This window comes from Canis lupus, chromosome 2 (assembly GCF_048164855.1).
Source record: "Canis lupus baileyi chromosome 2, mCanLup2.hap1, whole genome shotgun sequence".
Classification (NCBI taxonomy): Eukaryota; Metazoa; Chordata; class Mammalia; order Carnivora; family Canidae; genus Canis; species Canis lupus.
The window spans coordinates 25283416-25297145 of NC_132839.1; the positions used below are offsets into that span (position 1 = coordinate 25283416).

The 13730-nt window shown below is 37.5% G+C and overlaps 1 protein-coding gene across 5 annotated transcripts in view; it reads right to left on the reverse strand.

The window, feature by feature from the left end:
- VCAN (versican) overlaps positions 1–13730 on the reverse strand; it is a 112129-nt gene that overhangs the window by 75610 nt on the left and 22789 nt on the right. For all 5 annotated transcript variants that reach the window (XM_072792999.1, XM_072793027.1, XM_072793008.1 and 2 more), the window contains exon 5: positions 13538–13665. In XM_072792999.1, the coding sequence (XP_072649100.1) occupies positions 13538–13665 (128 nt within the window). The remainder of the gene's footprint in view (positions 1–13537; positions 13666–13730) is intronic.

Genomic DNA, 13730 nt, shown 5'->3' on the forward strand with positions numbered 1-13730 from the left:
TATTAAAAGCTTATTGTTGAAGATGTGAATCAGAAAGACTGTTAACTTATGGTCCAAGTTCAAAGAACATAATTTCCAAAAATGTCTTCTACAGAACACTGGTGATCCTTGAGATGTCCATAGTATTCTACAGAAAAGAGATTCCATGGACAACTGCACTTGGAGAACAAATGCAAGTCGTCTGGCAAGTTTCTGTAAGACTTCTCAGAGCATTTGATATTAGAGGTTATTTATTGAGAGTCCCCACAAGGAAGTTATGATTTGTAAAGCATTTGACCAGAGAACTCTCCTTTCCCCATAGAATACAATTAATAGTCCATGGACCTGTCTCATGGAATAGTTTTCCAAACTCAATGTATCCATAGGAAGTATAATTTAGTATTAAGTTTCTGCTTGCCTACGTGTCAACCTGCTTAAGATAGAAGCAAAGTGGACCAGGGAACCAAACAGCATCAAGACAAGAGCCAAAACACTAGAGTACAAAGCAAAGGGCCTATGAAGTCCATTGCCTCCCAGGGTTGCCTCAAAGACTGCCCGTGAGCACAGAGAACTGGCAAAAGCAGAGAGCCTTGATGCAGCATCTAGGATGGTATTTAAGCTGACCACGGAAGAAGTTCATTTCTTTTTTAAAAGATTTTATTTATTTATTCATGAGACACACACAGAGAGAGAGGCAGAGACATTGGCATAGGCAGAAGCAGGCTCCCTACAGGGAGCCTGATATGAGACTTGATCCCGGATCCCAGATCACGCCGAGCCAAAGGCAGAGGCTCAACTGCTGAGCCACCCAGGCGTCCCAAGAAGTCCATCTCTTAAAATAAGATCTTTTTGAAAAAAGTAAACCAAACAACAACAGATAAAAACAGGCTTTCTCCTCAATAAAAAATTGTAGACACAAAGCTTTCCCATAGAATAAAAGCTTATCCCACAGGGAAAAAAAAATGCAGATTTTAAGCTAAACACTCTCCACTTTCACAATGAGAAAGCAGTCAAGATGTTAAGATTTTCAATGTTTCCACTGATCTACTTTCAGTTTTTTTTCATTATTTATTTATTTATTCATGAGAGACAGAGAGAGAGAGAGAGCCAGAGACACAGACAGAGGGAGAAGCAGGCTCCAGGCAGGGAGCCCGATGTGGGACTAGATCCCAGATCCCAGGATCACGCCCTGAGCCGGAGGCAGATGCTCCACAGCTGAGCCACCCAAGCATTCCTACTTTCAAATTTTAAAACCATAGGCAGAAATTATTTCTAGGTCAAATTGTATGTCCTAAACTATAGCGCAGCGGAGTGAAATGAGACTGCTATGAAGTCTGGGCCAGTGACAGTAATGTAGCTCCAGCCTTGGTCCAAAAATGAATGATCCTAAGAGGATGCATCAAAACTTTAGAGTCTAAAGTCCAGAAGCAAGGGCAAATCAGGCACCAAAGAATCAAGAGAAAGAGAAAACAAACATAGGAAATCAAACAAAGCAACTCAGGGCATTTGCTTAGTTTCTCTCTCTACAACAGGTCTCCATTGGTCAAGTTTTGTAAGTTCCTGCCCCTAAGGTATCCTAAAGGTACCTCCTTGCCTCTGATGTAGGTTAGGTAATGAAAGTTCCTTCTGAATCACAGTACTGCCTTTAGAAAGGGAGAGAAAGCAAAACCTTTTGTGAGGTCAAATGCCTATTTCATTAGCATAGGACAAGGCTGTGTTGTGTTTGTACCCCTGAATACTTGTAACTGAGCCATTTCATGTATTTCAGATTTACTGGATAGTTGCCTTCCTGGAAGGCAAACATTACTTTCACAAGTTGACAATGAGTCGATGAGGATGAGTCGAGTCTTAGTTCTAGAAGTAGCCTCTTCAGGGCAGCCACATGTATAAGACACTTATCATCTAATTTGTAACTAGAGTATAGATTTGGAACATGTTTGTAGATGTTATCTACCTATGAGAGAATACTTAATTTTTTGTCTAAAGAAAACAAATGAAATGTCAGGAAAGAAATACAGAAAATGATTCACATGTATAAAACAACACATTACTTAACGTAAAAGGCCAAGTTAATTTAAGTTAGCATAAGTAAGAATTCGTTGAGGTGTATACATACGTGCTCACATATGTACACACATGATAGGTAGTAATGCAGAACAGAGGATTTCACACATAGGATAACTTGCATATTCTTGTGAAAAACATATATACAGTATCTTAATGCATATTTTTTCCAAAATCTCAAGTTAAATGTTGTTGGTTTGAGGTATTCCTCGTTTCAGCTTTCTAGGGATGTCCTAGAAGAAACTGGAAGACACTGCTGGCGAGACTTTAATAGCTGGTGACATCCCACAAACTAAATTTACCTTAATCATGGGAATTAACATCATCAGAAATATTAGGAAAAAATACTGACAAAAAAATACTAAATCTGACAACTAACTGCTACAAGACTCCCTGAAAATTGGACCATGCATGTTCTTTTTTTTCCACACTTCTGATTGCTAAATGGAAAAGTGGCTTCTTGGCAGACTAAAAAAAATGACACATACTGAAAAGGCGAGCAATGATGAAAACAAATCAAACATTAAAAATGACCCACACTGTTCAAAAGCTGGAGTTTATAGCCAGGAGTAACTTGACACAATTATTAAGGAGCTTAGTTCTAGGGCAAAGCTAGGATAAGATCTTCCTCTCCTGCCGACAATTCCCTGTAAACACCAAGGAGAAAGGGGGAATTGGCAGGAGTGGGTCATACATAATTATTGCAACCTCTCCTGGACTCAGCGGACAGGTGGCCAAAGCTGGGATCCCACCATTGTTTTCTTGCTGAGTATATTTGCTGGGCAGTATGTTAAGTGCTTGTTGTTGTTGTTGTTTTTAATGTTTATTTGTCCTCATAACCCTTCTATAATGAACTGTCTGGTCTGAAAATAAGTTCTAAACTAATGATGATTCCCTTTACCCATTTGGAAAAAAGAATTCTCTGATTTTCTTTCACTTTAAGGAAGTTCAAGATGTATAAATGTGACTACATTTCCTTGCTATGTAAGTTTAAATAAGCAATAAATTATGTAAAAGTAGCTAGAGTGTACGAGCTGGAAGTAGTCACGTAAAATGAGCTTCTAAATGCTGATATAATAAAACCACTTATGGCAAGTAGCCTGGTGATAAAAGCAATTCAGCATAATTATTATTAGCTTTGAAGTTTTAAACTTTTAAGTTTCAAAGGAGGTTTCTTTTTTTTTCTTTCTCCCCCTCTCTCTCTGTCTCTCTTGTCTTCTCTCACTCTTTCACTCTTGCTCTTTTTTTTTTTGACTGTGTCTATATACACACACGATCAAAGCATCGAAGACTAATGCTCATTATACTCTGGATCACAAAATCCATCAGCTGTACATGTTTGATTAACAGCTAACATACGCTGCTATATAATCTTTTGAGGGCCGATATTTGAAGATAATTCAAAAGCATGTCAGTTCCCCTAAGATTTGATCCTTTAACCCGCACAGAGGCCAGCCTTCTGTTCCTGGGGACTAGAAAGCCTCAGGGGCCGCCAACGTAACTTCACTTCATCTCTAGAGCTAGGCTGGCATTGTTTCCAATTTAGGGGTAATGAGATTGGTAAGAGAGATCAGCACTTTTCAGATTTCTTACTTGTCTTAGGCTGAAGGAGAAGCATGATGTGGCTTGTAGCATAGATAGAACTTTGCATTTTTAACTTCTAATTAATTAGTAAAGACCTGTCATCAGTTGGCTCTGATAGTCCGTTAACATGCTCTAAGTCAGATAACAATGCATGAGAAAAGGAATCCACAGGATTGTCAGTATGTTATTATATAAGATCTCCTGTATGTTGATTTGAAAGGCTTCAGCAACAGGAAGCCCCACTAAAATTTAAATATATTTAATGGTTTTTCAGGGTGTCAGATCTCATTCTTTCCCACTGACAGAGCAGTAAGACTTTAATTAGAGTGAGAAGGAGGCTCTAAAAAATTTCTGGGTGTCTGAGTCTTCAAAATATATGAGATTGAACGTGTTATTTGATTTGACAGGCACAGTATGGCTGCAGGTCAACACAGGACGATCAGCCTAGTTTAGCTTTTTTTTTTCTTTTTACTTTTCACAGCTGAAAGGTAAATGGCCACTGTACTTACAAAGAAGCATTTTCAATTCAGAACTCTAAGAGATCTTGACATCAAAACCTTACAGCAAATGACTGTCACATGTCTCAAGGGGCATATGTCAGGACAAGTCTACTTACGTACAGTAAGATTATAAATGCAAGGGACTATATATAGAAAATCCTAAGGATGCCATTAAAAAGCTATTAGAACTAATAAACAAGTTCAGCAGAGTTGCAGAACACACAAGACCAACATATAAAAATCAATTGCCTTTCCACACACTTCCCACAACTAATCAGAAAAAGAAATTTTAAAAAACCTTCCATTTTGATTTGCATCAAAAAGAACAAAATATTTAGGATGAAATTTGACAAAAGTACTGCAAAACTTATACTCTAAAAGCTATAAAACACTGAGAGAAATTAAAGAAGGTCTTAAGAAATGGAAAAACATCCCATATTCATGGATCAGAAGATTGAATACGGTTAAGATGGCAATATGCCACAAATTTATCTAGAGATTCGATGCAATCCTTATCAGAATCCCAGCTGGCTTCTTTGTAGAGATCGATAAGCTGATCCTAAAATTCATATGAGAACTCAAAGGACCCAGAATAACTAAAATAATTTTGAAAAAGAACACAGAGGTCTTATACTTCCCAATTTCAAATTTACTGCAAAGCAACAGTAATCAAGACAATGTGGTACTGACATAAAGTACAGACACATAGATTAATGGAATAGAATGGAGAGTCCAGAAACAAACCCATATATCTATGATCAGTTGATTCTCAAAAAGGTGCCATGGCCATTAAATGGGGGAAAGAATAGTCTTTTCAACAGTGATGCTGGGACAACTGGATATATATGCAAAGGAATGAATTTGGACTCTTACCTCATACCACATACAAAAATTAACTCAAAATCAAAATAAAAGTAAAACTTAAAACTTATAAAACTTGTAGAAGAAAACACAGAAGCAGGCCTTCATGACTGGGGATTTGGCAGTGTTTTCTTAGATATGACACCAAAAGCACAAACAACCAAAGAACAAATAAAAACTAGACTTCATTAAAGTTTTTAAAAATTGTATGTCAAAGGACCCTACTGTGAAAGTAATAAAGACAACTCATGAAATGAAAAAAAAATATGTACAAATCTTCTGAAAAGACACTTTAAAATCTAGAATATATAAAGAACTCCTTCCACTCAACAACAAAATTGAGTTGCCCAGTTAAAAATGGGCAAAGGTTCTGAATAGACATTTCTTTCTTTTAAAAAAAAATTTTATTTATTTTATTTTATTTATTTATTTGAGATAGAGAGGGTGCACAAGCGGGGGGTGGGGAGACAGAACAGCAGGCTCCCCACTAAGCAGGGAATTCATTCGACATGAGGCTCAATTCCAGGACCTTGAGATCATGACCTGAGCCAAAAGCAGACACTAGGACAGCCCGGGTGGCTCAGCGGTTTGGCTCTGCCTTTGGCCCGGGGCGTGGTCCTGGGGAACCTGGATCAAGTCCCCCATTGGGCTCCCTGCATGGAGCCTGCTTCTCCCTCTGCCTGGGTCTCTGCCTCTCTCTGTGTCTCTCATGAATAAATAAATAAATAATAAAATATTTTTTAAAAAGTCAGAAACTGACTGAGCTACCCAGGTGCCCCAAGATTTCATTATTTTTTAAATTGAAGTTTAAGGGGCATACATAATATTCATTTTAGGTATACAACATAATGATTCGATATTTGTATATATTGCAAAATGACCACCACACTAAGTCTAGTTAATATCCATCACCATACATAGTTACAGATATATTTTCTTATGATGAGAACTTTTAATATTTACTCTCTTAGCAACTTTCAGATATGCAATATAATATTATTAACTATGGTTTCCATGCAGTATGTTACATCCCCATGACTTATTCATCTTGTAGCCACACTGAATAAACATTTCTCCAGAAAATATATAAATGGCCAATAAGCACATAAAAAGTTGCTTAACATCATAAACCATGAAAGAAATACAAATTAAAACCACAATGAGATATCATTGCATACCCACTAGGATGGCTATAATCAAAACTCAGATAAAAAACAAGTGTTGGCAAAAAAAGCGAAAGAATCAGATCCTAAGAGAGTGCAGGTCAGAATTTAAAATGGTGTGGCCACATTGGAAAATAGGCTAGCAGCTCCTGAAAAAGTTAAAAAATAGAGTTACCATTTAACCCAGCAATTTTAATCATTACAACGCAATCATTACTCAGATAAGAATTAAGATATTCTTATGTGAGAAATCAGAGATTTGGGGGAGCCTGGAGAGCACTTTATCTCTTCCTGGCTGGTAAGACTATCTGTTGCTTTGGTGGGAAATCCATGGTGGCCACAGGAGTTTACTGCAGTGGAATAGGAAAAAGCACATATCCAATTATGTAGCCTTTCCTTATGGCAAAAAGCAGGGTTAAAAAAAAAGAAAAAGAAAAAGAAATACTTGACAAGGTTTTCATGAGGATTAAGTTAAACAATAATACAACCAAACAATAAATAGTTTCCTTCCTTATCTTACCCGTGGAGCTGCTTCATGATCAATCTATGAAAATCATTGGATTGAATGAGAACATCATTTTCAGAGGTGCTGCCATTGTGCCATGCTGGTGGCTTTCCTCACTGACTCTTAGCTACGCTGCTCTAACACTTACACCCGAATATCTTCCAAGTACAGTTTCAGGTCCCTGAAACTGTTAATTTCCAAAGCCTACATAAGAAGCCACAGCCACAGCTATGATCTGTAGTTCCAGCAGTTCTGTGGAGAATAAATGAGAAGTTCTTAGCATCTTCTAGAAGGCACCAAACCAAAGTGAACCAAAGTGAAGAGGTTCTATAATCTAGAATCAATATTTGAATCATCCGCTGATCCATGGACCCAGCAGGAAGCTCTTCTAGCTGACATGGGACTTCTTAACTACATAAGACCAGTATCACTAATTCTTAGATAACTCCTGCCAGTGAAGTATTTTGTAGGTTATATACTGTAGATTCCACTAAAATTAAAAGTCAATCTGAGAATCTACAGGAGCGAAATCATGGAGTTTCTAGATTTGATATCTGATTTTTGTCCAGTCGGAGCCTCCAAAAAAGCCTGACCCTTCAAGCCCTGCTTAAGACCTGTTTAATGACATCTGAGCCTTTACCTAAAGTTTTAGTTTTGCATATCTAAAGGAGATCATATGATAGCAAAAAGGAAAGGTTATTTTTTGGTTCTAGGCCAGACACAAGGAGGACACAGAAGTATTACACAAATCATGGAAGTGATAGAATCATCCTGGATTTTGACATGAAGAAGCAGTATAAAAATTAACCTGTAAATTGTGAATAGGTACAAAGGAACCAATCCCAGAGAGGGATGATTAGCTAGGGTGGCAGGAAAGGGAAATTACTGTGAGAAGCTGGAAAAGAGAAAAAAAAACTATCTCTAGGAAGGAGTTCTTTCTAAGAGACACCATGGGGAAGAGTGAGAGGAGCAATTCAAAGAGAAAAATTAGTATCATGGTGATCCAATAAAGATGGAAAAAAATAGATTCTTAGTAAATTTGGTGAAAAAGTGAAGCATTTTTTCAAATATTATAGAAAGGGAAGGGTAGTGGTAATTGTATTCCAAAAGAGACAAAGTTTGAAGAAATAATGCAATTGCCACCAAGTATTTCTTGAGTAACTATTAGGATTGTATTAATGGGATAGGTCCTTCATTGCGATTGAGAGAGGTAGAGATGTCTACGGCCTTATCTCTACCAGCAGTTACAGAAGTTTTGCAAAACAAAACAGATCACATTTTGTATTCGGTGACTATGAAGCAAGGAAAGGACAGTTAAACACCAAGTATGTGGAACTATCTCTATGAAAAATGAGAGTTCAGAGTAAGGAAATCTCTGCTTGAGCTGGAAGAGCCAAAGATGGGCTCTTGGAAGCAGTAAATCTCCAGGCACAGGGATGAGCAGTGTTGGAAAGCTGGGGCGGGGTGGGGGGGTGTATGTTCTCTGAGAGGACCAAAGCAGAACTGCAGGTAAGAGCAAGCACAGGGTCTGTGGAGGGCTGGTACATGGATCATGTTAGAAAGACAGAAACAAGGTTGAAGTGGTTACTCTCTAACCAGGTTTGAGGGGCTTCAAAGATCACGCAGAGTTTATGCTTGAGGAGAAAGATGACAAAAAATTCACTAAAAGATGAGACACCTGAGTGGCTCAGTGGTTGAGTGTATGCCTTCGGCTCAGGGTGTGATCCTGGGTTCGGGGATCAAGTCGCACATCAGGCTCCCTGCATGGAGCCTGCTTTTCCCTCTGTCTCTGTCTCTGCCTCTCTCTCTCTCTCTGTCTCTCATGAATAAATAAAACTCTTAAAGAAAATTTACTACAAGATGTTGAGCAGGAGAAGAACATGGACACAGTAGTTGAGCGCTTTGATGGTTGTAAAACAGGCCCCTTGAAGGTGTGTTAAAGGCATAGGCATTATCTGTGAGAATCAAAACCTGAGGTGAGACACAGAAAGAATTCACAAACTAGAAACATGGGCACGGCATTTAGAAGAGAATTCCATGCAAAACTAGAAACATGTCCATTTTCACTCATTCGTTATTTCGGTATACTTGTGTGCCCCATTCCTCCTACAAGGCATTTGACTTATGGTTTACCTACAAGGAACAAGTTTAAATTAAACAAACTGATAAGGAAATTGGAGTAATGAAAATCTGGGAAGTAAGCAGAATGGTGATTAAGTCTGGAGAGAGGTGAAGTTATCCTGAGGGCAAGCGCAAAGCAAGGTGAGTTAGAGTGGGCACTTCTAGTCTGGAGGTTAATTCAGTAATTCACACATTTCTTCAACTCTATCTATGGAGCACTTACTATGTGCCAAGAGCATCGTGGGGATATACATGACTCCTTCCCTCCCAGAAGCCGAAGTCTTAAGGGAGAAAGAGAGAGAGAGAGAGGCTTAAGCAAACATTTGGGGGCGGTTAAGGTCATATATTCAAGGTTCAGAGATGTAAAGGTGAGAAAGACAACTAGGACTTAGGAAGAATATAGGAGATGAAAAGGAAAAAGCCCATAGTACAGACACATCAAAGTGCTGGGAGCCTTACGTGAAAGCCAGGCAATCAGAATAGGAGGGTAGTGGTTATTTCAGGTGAAGTAATAGCCAAAGGGTAGGGTTACAGAGAAAATACAGGCCATAGAAGGATGAGATGTAAGTCCCCACATTGCCCATATCAGAGCTCCTAGATCGATCATTTGTCAGGTCTAGGGATGAGCCTGGAAGTATGGACTCATTTGCAAGGAAACTAGGCAGGTCACCTGTGAAAATGAAAGCAGTCTGACCTCACCTACCACCCCATGATTCATCTTCAGGGAGGATTAAACTCCTTTATAAAGGAAACTGTTTTCTTACAAGTACCTGCTACCATAAAGAAATCAAATGGTCAATTTATTAGTTTTATTAAAGAAACAACTGAAGATTCCTAAAATGTTTGAGTGGGGTTTTTAGACAAAATATTTACATTGTATTCCCTTCTTTCCAGCATTCTCTTATCTAACTTATTTAGGATATCTTTTTTTTTTTTTTGCTATGACACACGTACTTTCTATCAAATTGCCAGGTTTTAGCACAGAAATGCATTAATTCACAAAGCACTTCCAGGATTATTTAAATCTCCCACTTGCATGACCTCCTATGGGGAATCAGATACCAGATTAATTCCTGAACATTGTTACTCAAGAATATAATGTTCTAATCAGATAATAAACTGATTAAACAATTTAGGAGGGATAACACAAGAATTCTGTTTTTGCCACTGTATTAATTTTAATTCTTCAGTAATATTCAAGCAATTTATGGTATTCAAAATGCCTTGACATGAAAAAGAAGTAAGACGTTTCCAGTTATTTTCTATATATTTCAAAGTACTAAACTCAGACCTTGAGAGAATACTGCAATCAGAACATCTCAGAAAAATTCAAGTTTTAAGAAAAGTCCAGAGAAGAAATTTTACAGTCTGTCAGGATTATTTCTACATTTTGCAGTATTCATTGTCAGAAAAATGTTCCTTATATTGAACCTAATTCACAAGGTTGCAACTTTAAGTCATTTTTTAAAATTTATTTTTTATTTTTTTATTGGAGTTCAATTTGCCAACATATAGCATATCACCCAGTGCTCATCCCGTCAAGTGTCCCCCTCAGGGCCCGTCACGCAGTCACCCCAACTAAGTCATTTCTTCTTTTTATGAATTCAGTAGAAATAAAGAACCTTTCGTCTATCCATAAGCTATTATTTACTGAGCACCTACTCTGAGCACTGTGATAAAAGCTTTATACATTAACTTACTTCATCTTCATACCATGATTAAAAAATAAGTATTCAATTGTCTCTATTTCAAAGAAGAAGAAACTGAAACAGAGGTAAAGCCTTGCTCAGGATCTCACAACTAGTAAGTGACAGAGCTGGGATTCAGTTGATATCCTTCCTGTTCTTAATTACGGGGATCTTAACTGCCTCCCAAGACTGCTCTCTCAGCATTGTCCTTACCAATCCAAAATAACTCCAATCCTTGACTCAATTTTCTGAATTCTATGATCATCTCAACCCTATTCTAAATGCTTTCAAACTTTTCCAAACCTATGTTTCCAGGGAACCCAAATCAAATTTCCTAATAAGGAACACTCTTAATGCTTTCCAAAACTACCTCACCAGGAAACACAGATTAAACTTTCTAATACGGATTATTTTGTGATTATATTATCTTACTTTTTAGATTTCCTATTTTAGAATCTTAATTCCATTAATTTCTTGGTAACAATGTTCTGTTACTGAAACATGGCTAATAAGCCACCACAATGTCTAGACCATTTCCAAGAACACAGGCTAATACTGGAATCCTGGCTCGTGGATATAGCTAATATAATTGTTGTACATTTACTAGGTTTTTTTTAATAGAAATGAATACTATATTCATATGTATAACTGTGCTATAATCGTCATCTTAGAACAAGAACCAGATTAGCATTTTTTCCTCTCCTAAACTAGCTGGATTTAATAGAGTATAATTATTTGAGTTTTATTTTATTTTATTTTTTTAAAGATTTTATTTATTATTTATTCATGATAGAGAGAGAGAGAGAGAGACGGGCAGAAGGAGAAGCAGGCTCCATGCAGGGAGCCCAACGTGGGACTCGATCCCGGGACTCCAGGATTGCGCCCTGGGCTGAAGGCAGGCGCCAAACCGCTGAGCCACCCAGGGATCCCCTTATTTGAGTTTTATAAAGAAATTCATACCTCAGAATGAATATGACATTATAAAACAAGGAAGAAGAAAAAAAAGAGGGTTGATATTCCATCAACTAAATATCTTCCATTTTAAATGACTAAATTAAAACAAAATTAATTATCTTGTAAACTACGCTTCATTTTATACTTAATTGACTTCTTCATTAGACCATCTGGAATCATTTGGCTTCTGATCTAATGTTATTGTACCTTAGTTCATAACTGGTTGTGTGTTCCATCATAGGCATTCTTAATGCATCAATATCTCTAGTTTTTACTGTCTCTCTCTCTCTCTCTCTCTCTCTCACACACACACACACACACACACACGTGGCTGTCAAAAACAATAAAATATAGGTGGTAATTACGATACCCATGAATATGGTAATAAAGCTCTCTTATGAGGAAATCTGGCTTAATTTCAAATAATCTGTTATCAATGTGGCAATTGAAACATCAGATGCAACTTTATATAGTCAACTTTCCCCAAGAATTTGTATCAATTCAAAGTTTAGCCAATGGTCTTTACTTCCAAGAGAGGCATGCTTCAGTAAAGGAAGGAGAGAGACCTTTACAAGATCTTGCGATCTTCCTCATATATCCCCAGTCATAAGGGCCTCTTTAATCTCTTGAACAACATCAGTCCAATTTCAGGTCAACAGAGAAAAAAATCAGTATCCAAAGATTTGCAAATTATTCCAAGGGACAAAAAACAAGGAAGAAAACATTTCCAGAATAATGTCACTGTAAACATACTGAATATCCTTCAGAACTGTCAAATTCCTTCTATAAAACTAATAAAGCCTTGTTACTCTGCTCACCAGAAATTTCAGTGTGCTTCAATTAGTATTTATACTGATTCTTCTTTCTCTTTCAACTTTTATGCACCCAAACAAAAACATTCAAATTCTGTATGTATACGTATATTTTATATTCAAAATCCTATATATATATGTATCACATATATATCATAGGTTGGATTTTGTATATTTTCCCTTTGTACAAAAATGGAAATGATTATTATCTGAGATTCTAATTTAAAAAATACATTTACAGTGCTAAAGGATAGTTATAATAAGAATGTTAAGACGTTAGGGAACCACACTTAGGGAGCCCTCTGGTAAGCCAGCCTTCTTATTCAAATTTAATCAGGGCATTAGGAAAATATAAGCTGCTTAGTTTGTAGTTTTTAGTCTCTGAGGTTGTTATTCAATTCACAGAATCATAGAATTTTAATGTTGAAAGGGACTGTGGAAATTATCTAATCTAACCTTTTTATTTTACACATAAGAAAATTGAGATTATCCTTCCACTATGTACCGAGCCAAAACTGAAAATAGAATTCAATTCAATACTCCTCTTTATATATTTAGACTTTAAGCTGCCTGCTAATAGAAATGACACTCCAGTTCAAAACCCCCAGACACTTCTGTTCCATGTGTCTATAATAAAACTGCATCGTGTCCCTTTGATGCCACTCTTGAACTCATACTTGTCTTTAGAGCCTCTTACTCAAGCCAAGTGAGAAATGACAGTGCCAAAATCAATCAGGCTCGAAGCATCTTATCTGGCTTCACATCCCTAACAAGTAGCAGAGTACCAAGCATCCAGTCGGTGATTTCTTGAATGAAAGAATGAACGAATGAATGCTCTGAATGCTAGCGTAGCAAAGTTAACAGGAGAAGAAGTAAAACCTGAGACTCCCTCCTGGGCTAGTTGAGGCTATTTAGTTGAGCTTCAGGGTGTTTATCAGCACTAGGATGCACAGTGGTTTGTCATCACAGGATTTTACCTGAAGTTCTCACAAGAATAGGTACCACCCTTACAGCTTTCTATTCTTAATGCTCTAAAAGCGTATTGGAAACAGTCCAACAGCAGCATGCCTGAGAGAAAACCTGCCATTAACTGAAGACATTTCTAACCTGCATAACCATTTGCACACTCCTCCTTCTCTTTCCACTTTAATTTAAGCTTATTTCACCACAATCATACGGTCATTTAGACTAAATGCTCTTGTCTGGAATCCAAACAAGCATGAAAACTTGCTCAACTCCTACGTGTTTCCAGTCTTTCTTCAATTTTCTTAGTTCGAATGAAGCTTGAGAAATGTAAACATCGTACCATCCAGGTGGTCCACGTAGCAGTACACGTCGTAAGTCTCATGAGGCGAACGGAATCCGTAGGTCCTGACTCCTTCCTTCCCCATCATATCTCCGTAACAGCCTACTCGGGGAGCCCGGATGGGATATCTGGGGAAATAAAGGACTATTAAGTAGCACTTTATTCTTACTCTCAAATTAATAAATTGACAGCC